We start from the raw sequence: 19386 nt of genomic DNA, 5'->3' as shown, positions 1-19386 counted from the left end.
AGGAGTCCCATTCTTTTGCATGTGATAGCCAGTTGTCCCAGCACCATTTGTTGAAGAGAATGTTCTTGCTCTCACTGAATGGTCTCGGTGCCCTTGTTGAAAATCAACTGGCTGTGGACCTCTGGGTTTACTTCTGGACTCCCAATTCTATTCCGCATGTCTATATGTCTGTCTTTCCCATACTGTTTTTGATTACTGCACCTTTATTGTATGTCTTATTCTCTCCAACTAATTCTTTTTTTTTTTTTCAATTTTATTTTTAAACTTTACAATGTTGTATTAGTTTTGCCAGATATCAAAATCTCCAACTAATTCTTCAGGAGCATCTTGGTGGTTCAATGTTGGTGGTTACACAGGTGTCCCCTGCAATATTCTTTCCATTTTTCTGCATGCTTGAAATCTTCCATAATAAAATACTGGGGAAAAGAATGTACGCCTCCTTAGAGCTCTGTTCTTTTATCACGATGAAGTTTTTCTAAAGGCTCAGTTTTCAGACTGAGCCAGCTCCCAGCAGCAGCAACTCCTGGGAGTAAAGGACACGTTGGGGACCACTCGCATAATCTTCAGATTGCTGCGGGCATCAAGAGATAACTTGTCAGGGGTTTGACGGTGCTGGTCTTCAACCTGCCCGTTTCAAAGCCCAGGAAAGTGACTGTCCTGAAGACCCAGCCTCAGGGCCCCTCTGAGGCTCTGGGCCCCCGGGGGGGAACGCCTGGCACCTCTCTCTGCCCCTCCAGGACTCTTGTCTCAATCACCCCCTCCCCATCACCCACCCTCCTGCCAGACCAGTCTTTGGTCCGTCTCCTGGAGTTCAGTCTGGTAGAGAACTGGAGAACCAGGCCGACCTTGTGACTGTCAGGCCAGGCCGCTCAAGAGCAAGGATCAGTGTCCAGACCCCCAGAAGTTCCTTGCTGATGCCCTTCTGGGCCCCTCGGCGTGCCTCGGCCTCCCCGAGTCACCAACTATTTTTCACCTGTTTCTGTCGGTGTCCTTTCCTCTGGTCTCTGCCATCGGACAAAGGAAAACTGCGAGCACAGCCTCTCTGACTTCCCACCTCCGCGTGGCTGCCGTCGCTCCGCGTTCTCCGCGGCCACCAGGGGGCGCGCGAGGTCCAGCCTGGGTGCTGGCGGCGCCGAGGGCCCGCCCTGCCTCCCGGCGCCCCGCCCCGTCCGGCTGCAGCCCCGCCCCCGCCCCTCAGCGCCCCGCCCCGTCCGGCTGCAGTCACGCCCCCGCCCCTCAGAGCCCCGCCCTGTCCGGCTGCGCCCTCGCTCCCGCCGCTCCCCCCTCCCCCCCACGCCCGGGACCACCCTCCCCCCCGCTCCGGCGCCCCTGCGTCGTCTGTTCCCGGGTCCCGCCATGGGCCCCGCCGCTCGCCCCGCGCTGAGGCCGCCGCCGCCGCCGCCTCCTCCGCCGCCGCCGTCGCCACTGCTGCTGCTGCTGCCCTTACTGCCGCTCTGGCTGGGCCTGGCGGGGCCGGGGGCCGCGGCGGACGGCGGCGAGCCCGCGGCCGGGGCGGGGCGGGGCGGGGCCCGCGCCGTGCGGGTGGACGTGAGGCTGCCGCGGCAGGACGCGCTGGTGCTGCAGGGGGTGAGGATCGGCCCCGAGGCCGACCCGGCGCCCCCGCTGGGCGGCCGCTTGCTGCTGGTGAGCGCCGCTGAGCCGCCGTAGACCCTGCACCCACATCCGGTCTTCATCCTGGACCAAGCCCTGGCAGCCCAGCGCCCCTTCCCCCAGGCTGCCCAGGCTCCCAGCCCTCCCGTTTCCAGAACCTGAGATCGGGTGCTTTCTCCTGCAAACTCGTTCCCGAACCCTGGCCTTGCATCCGCTCTGAGTCCGATCCCCTTCCTCCCTGCCCTCCCTCTACCCACGGCCCCTCGCCCCACAGATGGACATCGTGGATGCTGAGCAGGACGCGCCCGTAGAAGGCTGGATTGCAGTGGCATACGTGGGCAAAGAGCAGGAGGCCCAGATTCACCAGGAGAGTCAGGGCGCCGGCCCACAGGCCTATCCCAAGGCTCTGGTTCAGCAGGTGCGGGGTGGGCAGGGGAAGTGGCGGGGGTGGTGGTATGTGGAAGAGGGGCTGGAGGAAGGGTTTTCAAGGCAATTGCTAGGGCCAGACGACCCAATGGGCCTCTAAGGACCTTCCAGAGAAGCCCTGGGCCTGCGTGGGACAAGGGACCCCCAGGTGTAGACTAGGGTCACGGTGTTTGGCAGCAGGGAGGTGGCAGGAGACCAGAGAGAGTCCAGAAGCTTGACCAGGCTCTGAGAGTATCCAATGGGAAGTTTTTGCGGGGGAGCCGATGGGTAGGCAGGCTTACTCTGCTTGGAGCAGGGAAGGCACAGTGCTGTTTGGGTCCCACAGTGCATCTGGAGGTGGGGGTGGGAGGAATAAGGGTTTCTGTCCTTGACCTCGAGTTGCTTACTGCTAGTCTGTCCAGGGGAAGTGCTCACCAGGAGCCGAGAACAACTGTGGCTGCTGGTGGTGGGGCGGGCGTGTGGGCAGGCTGTGTGCTGACCTCTGGCTCTGCCCTGCAGATGCGGAGGGCGCTCTTCCTGGGAGCCTCAGCTCTGCTGCTCCTCGTCCTAAACCACAATGTGGTCCGAGAGGTAAATCGAGTCAGGCTGCGGTGGGGGGTGGGGTTGGAGGGGACGGTGACCCGGGCCGCCTGACCTCCCTGTCCCGCCTCTAGCTGGACATTTCCCAGCTTCTGCTCAGGCCAGTGATCGTCCTGCATTATTCCTCCAATGTCACCAAGCTGTTGGAGGCGCTGCTGCAGTGAGTTGGGGCGTGGGCTCCAAAGGACGGGGCTTGGGCGCTAGGCTCCCTGGCTTTGCCATGAGCTCAGGGGTCTTGGGACCGGGCCCTTCCCTGTTCATCTGAGCCTGTAGTCTCTTGGCCTGAGGAATGGGTGAAGAGACTGGAGGGAGGTGCCAGGGTGTGGAGCGAGGAAGCTACTTTCTCCGCAGAGGGGATTGGTCTCTACATGGAGGAAGCCAGCTCCTGATGGGATCCTTCCTGTGCTTATGGGCCTCCTTGGCCGCCTGTTATGAGACCTGGAGAAACCAGTGGCTGTGACAGGCCTGGGGGCCAAAGCAGAAGGGCTATTATGGGGTGATACTCAGGGGATCCTCTTCCCAGAAGGCTGGGGCAGGTGGGCCTGAGCCTCTCCTCCCAAGAGCCCTTCCGTCTGGCGCCTCTGGCTTCCCCTCCCAGGAGGACCCAGGCCACGGCTGAGATCACCAGCGGAGAGTCCCTGTCGGCTAACATCGAGTGGAAGCTAACTCTGTGGACCACCTGTGGCCTCTCTAAGGATGGCTACGGAGGATGGCAGGACTTGGTGTGCCTGGGAGGCAGTCGGGCCCAGGAGCAGGTGGGTACTTGGGGGGCCGGGTACACACATGCCTTGTCTCAAGTCCTGTGGCCCCCTCCTCCCCGGGTAGGGAGACCACCTCTTGCACCTCCCAGGGCTGCTCTGAGGGTTCGGGGGCCGGGTGGGTGCTTTGTGTGGGTGCCTGACCCGGGGTCACACACAGTCAGCGTTAGCTGCTGCTGTTGTCACGTCCATTTGCCTCTTGGAAGCCTTGACTCCCCTTCGGACTCCTTACCTGGGTTTCACAGTTTCTCCTGTGAAAGCCAGGAAGGACAGAGGCTTCAGAAAATGAAGCCAGGAGCCTCCAGGGTCATGATTCCTGTGGACCTCACCTGCCTGGTCCTCAGGGTGGATTTACTGGGGGATGAAGTGGGGTGGGGTGGCCCCAGGGGCCCTGACGCCCGGCTCCCCTCCCCAGAAGCCGCTGCAGCAGCTGTGGAATGCCATCCTGCTGGTGGCCATGCTCCTGTGCACGGGCCTCGTGGTGCAGGCTCAGCGGCAGGCATCCCGGCAGAGCCGGCGGGAGCCTGGAGGCCAGGTGGGAGCCAGCCCTTGGGGGGGCCCATGGGCGGGGGGCCCGTGTCCCCAGTGCTGGGAACTGTGCTGCCTTTCCCCGCCCCCCGCAAGGTGGAGCTACTCAAGCGCCGGGTGGTGCAGAGGCTGGCATCCCTCAAGACCCGGAGGTGCCGGCTGGGCCGGGCAGCGCAGAGCCCCCCGGAGCCTGGTGCTGAGACCTGCGCTGTGTGTCTGGACTACTTCTGTAACAAGCAGGTTAGTGCCCTGGGCAGAGGGCAGCCGGGGCTATGATGCCTGCCCTGCTCCCGACACACCTGGGAAGAGCCCCCACCGGCCTTCTTCCCGCCCTACCAGAGATCTGAGAAACAGAACAGGTTGTGGCAGGGGGAGGGGGGGAGGTGCGGCGGGCCACAGGGGTTTCGGTTCCCAGCTCAGGTGAGGGCACGGGGCCTGGCATCCCCACCGGAGGCCTTCCCTGTGGCCTGAGCTCACGCCCCCCCCCCGACCCCCGCAGTGGCTCCGGGTGCTGCCCTGTAAGCATGAGTTCCACCGAGACTGCGTGGACCCCTGGCTGATGCTCCAGCAGACCTGCCCGCTGTGCAAATTCAACGTCCTGGGTGAGCACCGAGGGTGGGGGCTCTTGGCCGGCTCCACCTGGTTCCCACCTGACGCCTCGCTCCCTGTCGTTTCTCTTCCTCTCCTGCAGGGAACCGCTACTCCGATGATTAGCTGCCCCGGCGGGGTCTCTGCACGGGGGGAAGGGACCCCGCCTGCCTGCGCCCTGGGCGCCTGGAACAGGACAACAGCCGGGGGCAGAACAGAAAGCCCTGGGGTGGGGGGAGGGATGGGGCCCCCCCTGCTCAGGGGCAAGGCATCCCCCACCCACATCCACACCAGGAGGGAGGGACCACCGTCCCCAGCCTGAGGATGCACGGCGCGGACCTGGCAGGAAGAGAGGCGGCTTTGGGGGCCTTGTCTGCCATCCTGGGGTGTCTCTGTCTGCCTCCTCCCAGGCAGTTCCCAGGACCCCTGCCAGGCGTCTGGGGAAGAGGGTGTGGGTAGTGCCCCTGTTCCCAGAGCTCTGGGAGCTCCCTGGCCTGGCTGGCAGGGCATCCTCGAGGGCTGAGGCTGTAGAGGCTAGGTTCTGTGCGTATTTATTGGGGGGTGGGTTGGGGGAGGCGCCATCTGGCCTTGGAGGCACCCTAGCCTGACCGTCTTGTGGACACACCTTGGTCGAGGCTATGATGTTGAACCTAGAGGCCCCCGCTGTCTGCTGGCATTCGGCCTTTGGGCCCTGGGGGCCGTGGGTCCCATGGCCTGTCCGGCTGGGCTTGCATCTGGGGCCTGGCTGGGACCAGAGGCCTTAGAAACCATCTAGCCCTGTGCTTCTCCGTGGGGCTACAGGTTGCTGACCAGGATACTTGAAGCCACAGGGTAAATGTGGTACATTTTCCAGGGTCATCTGTTTTTATTAAAAAAATAATTAGGGGTCAAAGAGGTTTAATATTAAAATAAACATGGATATATTTTAATATAAGATGTAAAACTTGTGGATGTTTTAAGATAAGTCACCTTGGGTGTCTACTGCTTGTAGGAGGTGGAGGACTCTAAATGCCTCCGAAGGGGACTTCCCCGGTAACCCAGTGGTTAAAACCTGCCTGCCAGTGCAGGGGACACAGGTTCAATCCCTGGTCCGGGAAGATTCCACATGCCTCGGGGTGACTAAGGTGGCGCGCCCTAGAGACCACGCTCTGCAACAAGAGAAGCCACCACAGTGAGAAGCCCCCGCGTTGCAACTGGAGTCGCCCCCGCTCGCCACAACTGGAGAAAGCCCACACGCGGCAAGGAAGACCCAGTGCAGCCAAAACATAAAACAGCCCCTAGGATGCCCCCAGCCCCCATGAACACACCGTGTGTGACCCTGGAACTGGGACTCTGATGGGGTCTACTCCCGTGATGAGGTTGTGTGGTGTGGCACGGCTGACCTTAACGTGTGGGAAGGTGTCCAGGGAGGCCTGACCTAACCAGGTGAGCCCATTAAAAGCAGAGCGTTTCCTCCAGCTGGTGGAGGAAGAGGAAGTCAGGAATTTGAAACGTAGAGGGGATTGGAGCCTGAGATATTCTCTGTTGCTGACTCGAAGATGGAGGAGCCACGTAGCGAGAAGTTGGACGGCCTCTTGGAGCCAAAAGCGGGCCTGGTGGCGGCCAGCGAGGAAATGGACCTCCGTTCGGCAGCTGCAGGAGCTGGAATGTGGCCAGCAGTCAGAAGGAGCCTGGAATCTGCCCCAGTCCCTTGCAAAAGGAATGCAGCCTGGCAGATGTTTTCATTTCGGCCTGATTCTCAGGCCCTGAGCAGAGAACCCAGCCATGCAGGGCCTGGACATCTGACCTACGGACCTGTGAACTGCTGAATGGGTGCAGAGCGGAGCCGGGCTGACAGGTTCACCCCTGGCTCTCAGGCCCCTGCTTCAGGGAGCCGCCCTGTGAAGGGCCTAGTTCAGCGAGCCCCCCAGGCTCCACAGAAGCAGGACTTGGGTTCACCCCAACCACACATGCCCTCTCTTGACCTTTCCCTGTAAACTGAGGTGCTCTATCTGTTGGCATCCTGACCAGGGAAAACTCCCAGAAAGCCAAGAGCACCCCTTCACACCCCTAGAAGTCCTCAGCAAGGTCTTAGCGCCTGTCCTTCACAGGTGAGGGGGCTCAGGACAGGCCAGAGGCTTCATGAGGAAAATCGGACGACTGAGGGCTGGCGAGCCTGGACGCCTCGGTGCTGGGGCCCCACGGGACAGGCCTGGGACAGCCAGTCTGGCGGGGGTGTCCCCTCTCTGGCTAGGTAAAGCCTTGCCCTGCCTCCAGTGGCTTCGTGGGGAACCAACCTCCTGGATTTAGAGAAAGCCTTTGTCACTCGTGTGTCCTGAAGGTGAGGCATTCCTCAGTGAAAGGAAGGCTGACTCTGGGGTTCTTAGTGTCCCCACCCCTGGGTGCACAGCTGGGTGGCCCCGCCTGCCTCTGACCCCTTCCTTGCCTCAGGGTCCTCAGCGGGCCATCCACCTTCGCCCGCACACCCATGACTCTGACCCTGCTCTTCGTTGGTGGGGGCCCGTGTGTCTACATTATCACTTAGCCTTTGCTCTGGCGGCAGTGGGGGAATCAAAAGACTGCCTTTCAGGTAGCCCAGGTGCTAGAAGCTTCCTTGTGCCCTCAGCGTGTCCTTGTCCCCTGTTGCCCGTCAGGAGGAAGGCGGGAGGTTCCTGTCCACAGAGGGCATGCGGTGTGCCAGGCCTCTGCCAGCCAGTGACCCACAGGGCTGGGGACTCAGGAACAGAGAGGAAGGCAGTAAGGCCAAGGTTGCCGTGGGCAGGTGGCCTGGGCTTTATTACACCTGGTGGGTTGCCAGCTGCCTGCCCTGCAGCCTGCCCCCCAACTGGCAGGTTACGTGGGCCGCTCCTGGGGCTGGTGTGCAGGGCTAGCCCGGCCACTGCTTGGTGACAGTCTCCTCCTCAGCCTGGCCAAGGCGCGGATGGGGCTCTGGGCGCAGTTGGTCAGGTAGGTTGCGTCCTCTGGGGAGGACTCGCCGGGCCGTCTGTGGGGCCGCAGGGGCGGGGATGCCTGGGGCTGGCCCGGCAGGGTCCTGCCTGCACTGGCTGGCCTGCTGCCCGGCAGGTGCCGCCTGCCCGGGGCCCTGAGGGAAGACCAGACGGCAAGATCCCCCGTGAGTGAGCGGGCTCCCCCCACGCCCGCCACCTGCCATGCGCCCGGCCTCTGACAAAGCCTCACTCACCCCGGGGACGTCCTTGCTGTCTGCAGTGGGGGCTCTGCTCCCTGGATTCCCTTGCTGCGAAGGGCCCAGAGCTGGTCCTCCGGGATCAGCTGCAAAGAAAACCAAGCTCAGCAAGACCCAGGCCCACTCTGCACCCACCAGAGAGGGTGCCACGGAGGGTGGGGGGTGGCTTGCACCTGTGGCCCACGCCTTCCTCTGAGGGGCAGGTTTGGGAGCCTCCTGGGGCCTGTCAGCTCTTAAGCATGGGAAGGTTTGCTTTTGGACGAGGCTCCTGGTGCACTTGAAATAAAGGCTCAAAGGGCTGGAGGGGGCTTGGAGCGGGAGGACACATAGACACCCTCGTGCTTGGCTGAATCGTGGGAGGCTTCACAGCAGGCACAGCTAAAGCCACCTGCCGGGAGGGCCCCAGGTGCTGGGAGCAGGGCTGGCGGCGGGTTCCCCGGGGAAGCCCAAGGCCTTCCGAGTCCCCAGGGCCGGCCCCTCTCAGGCGGGGCGGCGGGTTCCCCGGGGAAGCCCAAGGCCTTCCGAGTCCCCAGGGCCGGCCCCTCTCGGGCGGGGGAGCCACGCTGCCCACCTTGAGGGCCCCCTGCTGGGCCACCTCCCGGATCTTGGACAGCATGGACCGCAGCCGCCCGTTCTCCTCCTGCAGGACCCGGATGCGGATGTCGTTGGCCTGCACCTGCCTCTCCATGTCGTCCGTGACGTTGCCAGAGCCTGTGGGGACGCACACCTGGCACCGCACCCCAGCAGGTCGGCCTCTCGTGCCCAACGGGACAGCAGTTCCGAGGGCAGACGCACTGTGCCGCACGGGGAAGTGGGCGGGGTCAGTGCTCCGGGCCCCCCACACCTTCCTTCTCCTGAGGCCTTGCCCCTGCTCCGTAGCCCCCTGCCTGTGGGAGATGACCGCAGCCTTGCAGAATTTGAGAGCTGGGGTTGGGGTGGGGGAACTGGAACTCACTGAAGATTTAGCAAATAGGTAAGGAAGTGAAGCTCTTCCAAGGCTACCCGTGTTTGGAGGGCCCGAGAGACAGTGACTCGCCCAAAGGCATGGCCAGGTCCTGGGTTTGAGGGCCAGGAATTCAGCGAGGATGTTCTTTCCCACTGCTGGGGGATGGGTACTCCCCACTGACTGTGAACCAGGCAAGCTGCTGCCGCTTGTTATCTGTTTCCTGGTTCATCACCTGCCTGTGGGGCAGTCGACAGGGCATCACGAGGCCCAGCACTCAGAATTGATGACCTACGTGACCAGCTAGATCGCAGTGGATCATCCTGCCAGCTCTGCACCGGATTCACCCGGAGCTCTAGGGGCTGGAGGGGTTGGGACGAGAACCCAGGTGGCCTGGCAGCCGGTCTTCCGAGCTGAGTCCCTAGCACTCCCATGCCATGGGGTCCCAGACACTGGACAGTTGGGGTCACTGCACCCTTGGAGCTGGCCCTGTGGTGTGGTTTGGGGAGATGTCGGGACGGGGGACATGGAAGCTGAGCCAGGGCTGGCATGTGACAGGGCACAGGCTACAGAGGCAGCCAGCCGGCATCTGGACTTGGCTGTGTGACTCTGAGCGGTCACCTCACTGCTGGGCCTCTGTGTCCCTGTCCACACCAGGAGTGGACAACACAAAGCACCCACGTGTCACGGGGCCTCTGGAGGCCACACGACTGCACCCCCCACCACCCTCGCTGCAGGCCCCAGTGTCCTGGCCAGACAAGCCCCCAGCCGCCGGCCCGCCCCAGGCCCCAGGTCCTCTGCACCAAGCCGGGGTCCCTACTTTGGATCTGGGCCTCTGCGGGCCTGTGCAGGTCCGGGAAAGCCACCAGCAGCCTTTCCCGCTCCCTCAGCTCCACGAGCTCCCGCTCCAGCTCGGAGATGGTCAGCCGCAGGTCCGTGGTCGCCTGCTCCAGGCCTTGCTTCTCCCGCTGCAGGCTCTGCAGCAGCTCCTGGGGGCAGGGCAGGCTCCGAGCTGAGAACGGGAGCCTCGAAGCCCTGCCCCCGGGAGGAGCCGGCCCCGCCCTCCGCCCCGCCCCGCACCTGCTGGGCCCGGAGCTGGCACTGCCCCTGCTCTCTCTCGCCCTGCACGCTCTGCAGCTGCTCCTCCACGTGGGCCCGCTGGGCCTCGGCCTCGTCCAGGCTGCCCCGCAGCTCCTCGCGCTCCTGGTCCAGGCTATCCAGCTGCTGCAGCAGGGCTCGCTGTTTGGCCTGCAGGGACTGAGCCGGGGGTGGGTGAGAGGCAGGCTGTAAGGGACACAGGAGGCGACCGTGCCCAAGCCCACCCCCTTGTGCTGCATCCCATCTGTGCACCGGGGTGCAGTGCGAGTTGTGGAGGGCCGAGGGGAGCCCGACCGACCGCAGCCCCGGGCAAGGCCAGGCCCCCAGGCTTGCAGACCCCGCCCCCTGGACAACAGTTGGCCGACTCCCATCAGCCTGGCTCCGCCCACTTCTTTCGGGTCAGGATCTCCACTCAGGAATTCTGAGGTCTCCAGCATGTCGCCCCTTGGTGGAGTTTTGTCTCCCCAGACCCTTTGTTGTGGGAGCCCAGGCACGGAGGAGGCCCCAGCCTCACCTCCTGGTGGCGGACCATGCTGTCCACGCGGGCCTTCTCCTTGTCCAGCTCCGTGCTGGCCCAACGGATCTGCTGGCTGGCCCCGTCCAGCCGCCCCGCCAGCAGCTCCACCTGCTGCTCCAGCTGCTGCACCTGCCGCTCGGCCTCCAACCGGTGCTCGGCCTCTGCCTGCAGCTGCTGGGCCTTGCTCTCTGCAGGAAGGAGCACGTGTAGGAAGGGGCAGGGCCCGGGAGCGCTGGGGACTCCCTGCACGGCCTCTGCCTCAGGATGGGACCTGGGACCTGGGACCTGGGGGGGAACTGTCACAGCACATCTCTGGGCCTCGGTGTTTGTCCTCAGGCACAGAGTGGGGCTCCGAGCCCTGCCCGAAGGTGGGTACTGAAAACAGAAGGCCCTCTCTGGGTGGGAGGTGGCATCACGCATTGGTGTGGCCGGTCAGTCCCAGCCTCCTCTGTGGTTCCCTTGGCTTTGCCCCCGAAGCCCGGGAGACAGAGATGGGGGGCTGGTGGTCCGGCCACTGAGGGCAGGGCTCGTGGTGCCAGGCTCCATGGCGGGACTCCTCACCCACGGCCTGTGTGGACTCGCGCTGCTGCTTCAGCTCCCCCTCCAGGGTGGCCACCTTCGTCTTGAGGTCACTTGTTTCTGTGGCAGCCGCGAGAGAGAGGCCCTTCAGAGGCTCCCCGGGACTCGGTGGGGGCTTCATGCCTAGTGTGCCTGGAGCCATGGTGGGACACTTGGGAGGGGCTCTGGGGAGGTGCTGGCAGGCCTGGCCCCTCCACCCTGCTTTCTCTTGGGCAGCTGCCATGTGTCTGCACCTCTCTGGCCCTCCGTGTCCTCCCGGGGGGTTGACAGAGTGGCTCAGAAAGGGCGGCAGCTCGTCCTAGCTCCCTCAGGCTTCACGACCTCCATGGGGACTGGCCCGCTGTGAGGCCCAAGGCCGTGTCTCTTGACGGCTTCTGCGGAGGCCGGAGGGGCGCCTCTGCTGGCTGGGGGTACCAGGAGTTCCCTTCAGTGACCCACAGGAGTGTATGAATCCCCCAGCTCCCTAGCCCCTCTGGTGGGACGACTCCTGTTCTCCAGGAGCTTCTGCGTTCCCCAGCGGGATGGGGATCAGGCTGCCGGCAGGGTAACCGGCCTGGGGAGTGCATCCCTTTCCCTGCCTTCCATACCCTGCGTCTCCAGCCCACTCCCAGCCTAGGTTTCTTCCACACCCTTGTTGCAGGGTCGGCTCCTGGGGGAGCCCACGCTCTGAGGGCGGCAGGGCCCAGCGCTGGGGGCCCGGCCTCGGGGGCTGACCTGCGAGCAGCTGCTGCCTCTCGCACTCCCACTGGGCCCGGTGCTGCTCGGCTTCCTGGGCCTGCCGCTGCCGCGCCGCCTGCTCCTCCTGCAGGGCCTGCTCCAGCTCGCCCACCTGCATCCTCAGCCTATCCTTCTGGCCCTCGGCCTCCTCCAGCTGGGCCCTGAGGAGCCCCACGAGCTTGCCGAGGCATGCCAGGTCTTTGCTCTGCTCGGCCGCCCAGAGGCCCACGGTGGCGGCCGGCAGCGGCCTGTGCCCCATGCTGTCCCGCACCAGCTGCTGGAAGCGGCCCAGCAACGAGGGCAGGTTCTGGCTCTGACACAGGTTGATGACCACCTTGCCCACCTCCCGCAGGCTGCTCTGGACGCTGGTGCACGCGTCACAGGGCACCAGGGCCGTCTCTATGGTCTGGGAGTGGACACTCCTGGTGTTCTCGGCCGTCCCGCCTGGACGCCGCAGCGAGACGCTGACGGGGAGGCTGTCCCGCTCTGGGCAGGCCTGGGGCAGGCCTGGCACTGGGGAGGGTGGCTTGACGAGCTGGGCGGTCCCCAGTTCCGGGCTCCCGGCTGGCTCGCCCTTGGCTGTGGGCTTGGAGGTGAGGGTTTCTCCTTGGTTTGCCCTTTTCTGTGGTCAGGGAAAGAAAGGGAAGGCAGGTAAGGGAGACAGGCCTGGGTGGTGACCCCCGGGGATTTCTGTGACAGCAGCCTCGCCCAATGCTCAGCCCCTCAGACGGTATCTGGCAGCAGCGTGAATGGGAGCGCGCCTTCTCCTCTCTGCTGCCTCCGTTACTAAGCCCAGGTCAACGCGGGTACCTGCCTGGCACTGGGAGTGACACGGTGACAGACACAGCTGCCGGGCGCGGGGCCCTTGCTGGGTGGACCCATCTGCTTGCGTGTCACTGAAGCCACTCTCGGTTTTGGTCTCCTTCCCGTTATGGCGACAGTGGTCCTGCCCACAGGTGGTTGTGAGGGTTATGGGGTGACCCAAGACAAATGGGGCTCGTTGTAAACCCCATCGGGGCTTCCCCGGGGACTCGGATGGTAAAGAATCTGCCTGCAATGTGGGAGACCCAGGTTCCATCCCTGGGTCTGGAAAATTCCCCTGGAGAAGCGAATGGCTACCCACTCCAGTATTCTTGCCTACAGAATTCCCATGGAGAGAGGAGCCTGGCGGGCTACAGTCTATGGGGTCACAGAGAGCCAGAAATGACTGAGTGACTAGCACTTTCATAATCCCCATTACTCAAACATGCCCTGGGAGGTAAGGACTGTCATCACTCCCACTGCACAGATGAACAAACTTAAGTTCAGAGTGGGTAGGAGTTTTCCAAAGTCCCACAGTGTAAACTACAGAGCTGGGCGGCCCAAATGTGACCCTCAAGGCCTGCACTGCTACCTTCCAGAGTGGAGCCAGCAGCGGGCACACTGCTCACCTGGTGGACAAGGCAGCTGGGGCTGATGGGCTGGCGTGAGGGTGACCGCAGTTGGGGAAGGGGAGTGGTGGACGCACCTGGAGGGCTGCCTGCTGGCTGAGCATGCCCAGCCTCAGCAGACTGTTCCAGAAGCGTCGTACTGTGAGTCCCACAGACATGCAGGGCCCTGCAGCCCGGGCCGGGGGCACTATCTGCTCCAAGGTCAGGTTCTCCAGGTAGCTCGCGCAGCTCTGAAGCAGCAGCAGGAGCCTGTGGGCGGAGACGGTAGGGTCGACTGGGGCAGACCCTGGTGCCAACACGCCCTGGCACCACATGACCAGTGGCCTCCAGCTCTGGAGACTGGCCTGGGCCTAAGGGGCTCGGAGCATCTCACAGTATGCTCTGCACAACCCAAGAGCCACTTCCTCCAGGAAGCCCTCCCTGAAGGCCAAGCTTGGGGCCTCTTTGGGGCCACCTGGGTGGCAGCACTTCTGCCCGGCTGCTCCCCACTGGACTGGGAGACTCTGGGAGGCTGGGCTTTGCCTCAACTGTGTCCTTGGTGCTCAGGAAGTGCTGGCTGAGTGGCCACCGTACGTCATGGGGCTCAGAGCCTTTACCTCACAGAGGACAGTGCTGAAGCCCCTCATGGGGGAGGCTGCACATGCCTCAGGGTTAGGGCGCGGGGCAGCACGCCCTGTGGTCTCCTGATTCTAGGTGTGTGTGTGTGTTGCGGGGGGTGGGGGGGCTTCTCCTGTGTGACGAGCTGCTTCTGTGACAGCAGAGGCTGGAGGGAGAGAGGTAGGTCCCTCTCCTACCCTGAGTGAGGGGCTAATTTTAAGGTAAAGGGTGTTGGGGAGAGACGCAGGTATTTGCATGGGAACCTGGCTGTTTTAAAAGAAGACGAAGGAACTGTGTTTACAAGACAGACCGAGCAGAAAAGTGACTTTCAGTTGCTGCAGATATAGGAGGGCTGTCCAAACCCCCCGGGGCCTTGGGCAGGCAGGGACTGGGGGAGGGGGTGCTGAGCGCCTCCCAGCTATGCCCCTCTCTGGCCGAGGTGTCCTCCTCTGTGAATTGTGACAATGAATGAGCAGCCTGGGGGTGGGGTGGGGCAGGCAGAGGGTGGCCTGGACAGAGCGGCCAGGTGAGGGCTGGGAAGACATGTCAGCACCAGCTTCCCAGAAGGCCATGGGTAGACTAGGCTGTGCCTGGCAGGTAGGGCTTGACCCGTCCAGAAAGGAGTGGGTGGGGCCTTCCTGGGAGAGGGTGCAGCAGCGGAGGAAGGGGGGTGTGTTCTGGGCTCACACCCCTTCAGCCCCTCATAGGGTCCCAGAAGTGCTTTCCCGCCCACAGCTCCTCTAGACCTCTGAGTGGTTACCCTGGGGCTCTTTGTCCCCAGGCAGGTCATCCCCAAGCCACTGGGGTCCCCGCCTGTCGGCCCGTGACCTCGTTAGCATGCAAGGTTTGGAGCACGTGGAACCTGGGCTGCGGTCGCCAGGGAGTGGAGGCCAATGACCCTGCTAACGTGAACGATGCTGTAGAAGCCATGGTGCTGCGGGGGGGAGTCCAGTGACCTCTTCCCAGCAGGGCCAGGGTGTGGACAAGTGCACCCCGTGTCTGGTGCCGTGACACACAGAAGGGACAGGATAGAGCCTGTGGTGGAGACTCTGAGCAGCAGACGTAGCATCCTCGGCGTGCAGAAACCCTAAGAGGCAGCTGGAGAAGCAGGTGGCGGAGCCGCGGTGCCACGTGGACCGACGGGGTGGCTGGCAACTCCCTGAAGATGGATGGTGAGACACGGCGCGACACGGCATGTCGCGGGTGGAGCAGGTGCCGTGAGGGCCTGAGCTGACCTGTCCCTGGATGGCACGCACTCAAAGGTGATGGCTGTCACCGCCGGTGCTGGAGGGGGCTCCCGGGCTGCTGCTGGGCTTTGAGGGGCGGGGGCCGGCATCCTGCGGTGAGCAGGTTCCGGCGAGGCCCTCACCTGTCGATGACCAGCTCCAGCAGCACAGCGTGGGCCAGCTGCGTGAACTCGGGGTCACCCGGCACGTGGTCGTAGTGCTCCAGCAGGGCCACCATGTCCAGGTCACAGGCCGCACGGTCGGGGAACTTCCAGGAGGGGAAGCGCACGGGCCCGGCGCGGGAGAACACGTCGACGATGGCGCCCTGCAGGTCGGTAAGGTCCTTGCGCAGGCTGTCCATGCAGGCCGGGCTGCCCAGCAGGTGCGCCATCCTCGTGGCTCCTGAGGTGGGGCAGAGAGGGCCCCCCCGAGCCAGAGCTGCATGGCTGCTGCTGGGGGAAGCTTCTGGAAGCCCCAGAAAACCTGCTGAAATCCAACCTCAACAGCGGGGAGAAGTCTGATGCCTGGCCCCCTCGGGACCTGCTTGTGGGTGACCTCACAAGCCTCCCTCTCATCCGCCCCACCTCATGCCCATATGGCCGAGTCCATCGGTCCACAGCTCCTCTGAGGACCTGTGTGCCAGGCCCCTGCTAAATGCTGGGTGCCTAACAGCTGTGTTCCCAGGCAAGAATACTGGAGTGGGTTGTCATTTCCTCCTCCAGGGGATCTCCCCAACCCAGAGATCGAGCCCGAGTCTCTTGTGTCTCCTGCATCACAGATGGATTCTTTACCTCTGATCCACCGGGGAAGCCCATTTATTTTTATTTATTTATACAGCTGTGCAGGAGGATGTACCTGCTGGCCACCCCTCTCTGAGCAAAACCCTGGACAAGCTGCTGACAACTGAGACAGAGCCGTAGCTATAGCATGACCGGGAGTGCTGGGCCACCCCTGGCCACTGTCTCCTGCTTGGGCTGCTCCTGCAGCTGCCAGCTGGGCCACGGGCCTACCCGCTGGAATCTGATCCACTTCTGCTATGGAGATCTGGGCCAAGCCTACCTGACCACATTACACTGGCCGGCTGCCCCCCGGGACTCTCTCTGGCTCTGGGGAGAAAGGCCGCCCCTGGGTACACCCCTCCCCTTGTCCTCTCTCCGCTCCCGTCCCCTCCACTCAGCACACCATTGGCTACAAGCGGCAGTTCCCATGCGGGCACTCATTTCTGAACCTGTGCCCATCTGTTTCCTCTGAGTCACACCTCTCCCACTGCAGTGTGACCTGGCCACCTGGGCGGGGACCCTAGGGCCTGCCTGTACCCACAGGGGCAGGGAAACCCAGAGGGCCCCAGGGTAGTTCCTGAGGGCCAGCCAGCCTCCCAGAGGACTGGCCCTGTCCTCACGTCTCTACAGGTGTCTGTCCGTGGAGCTGGACGTCTGAGTGTGCCCGGCTCTCGGACCTGCCTGCCGGCTCTGGGGCTCAAGGTCAGATGCTCAGTTAGTGGCCTGGCTTCCCGTGTCCAGCCCTTCAGTCCCTGGGAGTAGATTAAGGGAGAGTGAGGGAGTGTGCACTCTGGGAGGGCTTCCTGGGAGGAGGTTGCCGTGGAAGAAGCGGGCTGCCCCAAGCGGGAGAAGCAGTGAGGGCTGCTGGCCTTGAGCTCAGGGCACTGCTGGCTCTGACCACGGGACCTGCTGGGTGTCACTCCCCAAATCCACCTCCTTTAAACAGATGAGGGAACTGAGGCTCTGGGAAGTTAGGGGGCTAGGCCGAGGTCACTCAGGGAGCTGGCATTCTTGCGTCCAACATCTCTGCTCTGACTTCAGGCAGTGCTGCTCTAGGAGTCTAAAAGAAATACTGTCTAAAGCACTGTCTAAAAGAAATACAATGCAAGCCACATACAGGACTGAAAATTCTATACTCGCCACATTAAAAAAAAAAGTAAAAAGAAAGAGGTAAATTAATTTTAATAACATACATTATTTAACTTAATGTACCGAAAATATCTCTTCAATGTGAAATCAGTATAAAGATATTGTCTCAAAAATCCAATGTGTATGTGACATGGACAGCACATCCCAGGTTGGACCAGCCACCATTTTCAAATACAGCACCACATGGGTTGGTGGCTACTGCATTGGACAGAGCAGGGTAGGGGGTCAGATCCAGTGTTCAGTAAGTGGACAAAAAAAATGGTGATTGAGTACCTACTATGTGCTGGGCACTGTCTTTAAAGAATAGGGACAGAGCAGGGCACACAGCCCAGTCCACCAGCAAGAGCCACCTATGGCTGAGGGTCTCTGCAGGGAGTAAGTCATGGGTGTGACAGTACAGCAGTTCCACCCACAGGTGGGGTGATAAAGGTGGAAATACACACAGGTCACACACACACAGGTCAACGTCCCACGTACATATGTTGCCCCAGTGATGACGTCTCACGAGATATCACCCATGAGATGTTATGTCCCCAAAGGATGAGGCAGAAACAAATGGAAAAACCGACTGAAACATTCCGGTTTCCCTTCCTGGAACTGCAAGAAGGAAATAAATAAAGCAAGCAAGAAATCCCACCGTGGGAGGAGGGGTTCTCAGGAGGTAAAGGACCTGGAACTCAGGAGCTTGCTTGTGTAGACACAAAGACACAGTAACCTGTTCGCCCTCAAATAACTACAGTGTCCCTCTGGGGCCAGATGTTAGATCATGGTTCTTTTCTAAAAATATTTATTTATTTTTGACTCTCTATTTGTGGCATATGGGCTCGGTAGCTGTGGCGGGTGGGCTTAGTTAGCCCCTTGGTATGTGGAGTCTTAGTTCCCCCATCAGGGATTAAACCTGCAACCCTTGAACTGGAAGGTGGATTCTTAACCACTGGACCACCAGGGAAGGCCCCAGATTCTGATCCTGATGAGCAGCAGCAAATGCCAAAGCAGCAGAATATACAAGAGGAGAACACAACACTGAAAAAACATCCGAGGTTACCCTACATCATTTCTTCCGAACAGCGGCAATTTGCACATATAAGCCTGGTTTGAGAACCACGTGTGTGTGTGTGAAGTGAAGGAGCACTGGACACAAGCTTTCTCCATCATTCCTGGGTCTTGAGGAGAACCCTCAGCCTGAAGCTTCCCTGCACTGCTTCTGAGGTTACACAAATGATGGCACTAACTGAGCCACCACTACCCTGGGGTGGGAGCAGCTGGTAACCTTGCCTCTCCATAGGTCCCTCAGCCCAAGGTGGATTTTAACCCACAGAGAGTGAAGGAACCTTTCCTTCACTCCTGTTCAACATTCAGATCCCTTCTTTGTCTTAAGCCCTGGGACCCTACCCCTCAGGTAAAGATTATGCCTACCTCCTGACCAGTGGGCTTCCCTGGTGGCTCAGACATCTGCCTGAAATGAGGGAGACCTGGGTTCGATCCCCGGGTCAGGAAGATCCCCTGGAGAAGGAAATGGCAACCCACTCCAGTACTCTTGCCTGGAAAATTCCATGGGCAGAGGAGCCTGGTATGCTACAGTCCATGGGGTTGCAAAGAGTCAGACACAATTGAGTGTTTTCACAAATCCTGACCAGTGAACCCATGGAAATGCTTTGGAAACTCTAAACCCATCTATATAGCAGCGTCAGTCTCTGACTCAGGATTGCTAACTGCCTGGATACCCCGGGGGATACTGAAGGAATTCAGTGAAGACAAAGCAAGTAACTGCACTAGGGAACAGTAAGAAAGGCCTGGGTTTGGATTCCCACTCCACCATGTAAATTGAGGATCTGTAAATGAGTTGCTCTGGGAAATAAATGATGGAATAGATGTAGTGTTTGGCACAGAGTCTATCTAGCTCATGGTACATGTTCAATAAATCCTAACTTTCGTTATAATTCTACGTTAACAGTAACACTAACATCAACCAGCTATGGTGTGAGAAAGAGACACGGGAGGAGACTTGGGAGGGCATCTTTTCCTGTCACTCCCCCCGCCACACCCCCATTTCATCGGTGAAGAAATTGAAGTCCAGGCAAGGCTTCAGAGCCAGACACATTCTGGAGTTAGGAGGGAGGGGAGAGGGGAAAGGGAGGAGAAGCCCCCAGGAGGAGAAGCGAAAAGAGGGGGGTCGGGGTGTGCTAGGGGCGGGGAAGTGGCCCGCAGGGACCAACCTGCAGACGTGAGGGGTGGAGCCTAAAGGAGAAACCTAGATCTGAGTTGGTCCACCCGGTTCGAGGGCGGGACTATGGAAGGCGGGGGTGGAACTGGAAAAGACAGGACCTCGGGAAAAGGGACCAGTGGGAATTAGGGACTGAGACTTGGGAAGGGGTCTGGAGTACGTGGACCTGAAGCAAAGAGGAGCTTGGAAGAATAGGCAGGCGGAGATTTGGCCAAAGTGGGAGGCCAATGGGAGAGAACCCGGGACTTAGAAGGCGGGGTCGGAGGGAGAGGGGAAATGGCCTGGCAGAGTAAAGGAGGCGGGTCCGGGCGTTGGGGCGGGAGATGTAAAAAGTCTCACCAGTCTCCGGCGTCGCAGCCTCAGCCCCTGTGTCTGGCGGGTTCTTGGAACCGCCCCCAGGCGCTCCTGCAGCTCCGGTGATCCAGTGCAAAACCTAGCCCGGCTCCTTGACCG

At 61.5% G+C, this 19386-nt stretch overlaps 2 protein-coding genes across 3 annotated transcripts; one reads left to right on the top strand and one right to left on the bottom strand.

Moving 5' to 3' along the window:
* The first annotated feature begins 1356 nt into the window (after window positions 1-1356).
* Window positions 1357-5424, top strand: RNF215 (ring finger protein 215). The gene is made up of 9 exons (XM_061385335.1): window positions 1357-1644; window positions 1886-2029; window positions 2536-2607; window positions 2691-2776; window positions 3215-3371; window positions 3790-3909; window positions 3999-4142; window positions 4402-4504; window positions 4594-5424. The coding sequence occupies exons 1-9, from the start codon at window positions 1357-1359 to the stop codon at window positions 4614-4616; spliced, it is 1137 nt and encodes a 378-aa protein (XP_061241319.1). The 3' UTR covers window positions 4617-5424.
* Window positions 5425-7238: 1814 nt separating this feature from the next.
* On the bottom strand, window positions 7239-19355 carry CCDC157 (coiled-coil domain containing 157). 2 transcript variants are annotated; one of them, XM_061385330.1, is made up of 11 exons: window positions 19273-19355; window positions 14925-15183; window positions 13036-13207; window positions 11526-12150; window positions 10794-10871; window positions 10230-10420; window positions 9698-9874; window positions 9438-9606; window positions 8246-8385; window positions 7672-7760; window positions 7239-7572 (listed from the first exon to the last, which is right to left on the bottom strand). In XM_061385330.1, the coding sequence occupies exons 2-11, from the start codon at window positions 15170-15172 to the stop codon at window positions 7323-7325; spliced, it is 2139 nt and encodes a 712-aa protein (XP_061241314.1). In that variant the 5' UTR covers window positions 15173-15183; window positions 19273-19355; the 3' UTR covers window positions 7239-7322. The 2 variants fall into 2 exon arrangements, with proteins under 2 accessions (XP_061241314.1, XP_061241315.1); XM_061385331.1 differs by lacking the exon at window positions 10794-10871.
* Between the last annotated feature and the right edge of the window lie 31 nt (window positions 19356-19386).

Source organism: Bos javanicus, chromosome 17 (assembly GCF_032452875.1).
Source record: "Bos javanicus breed banteng chromosome 17, ARS-OSU_banteng_1.0, whole genome shotgun sequence".
NCBI classification, from domain to species: Eukaryota; Metazoa; Chordata; class Mammalia; order Artiodactyla; family Bovidae; genus Bos; species Bos javanicus.
This window is presented reverse-complemented; position numbering and strand designations above follow the sequence as displayed.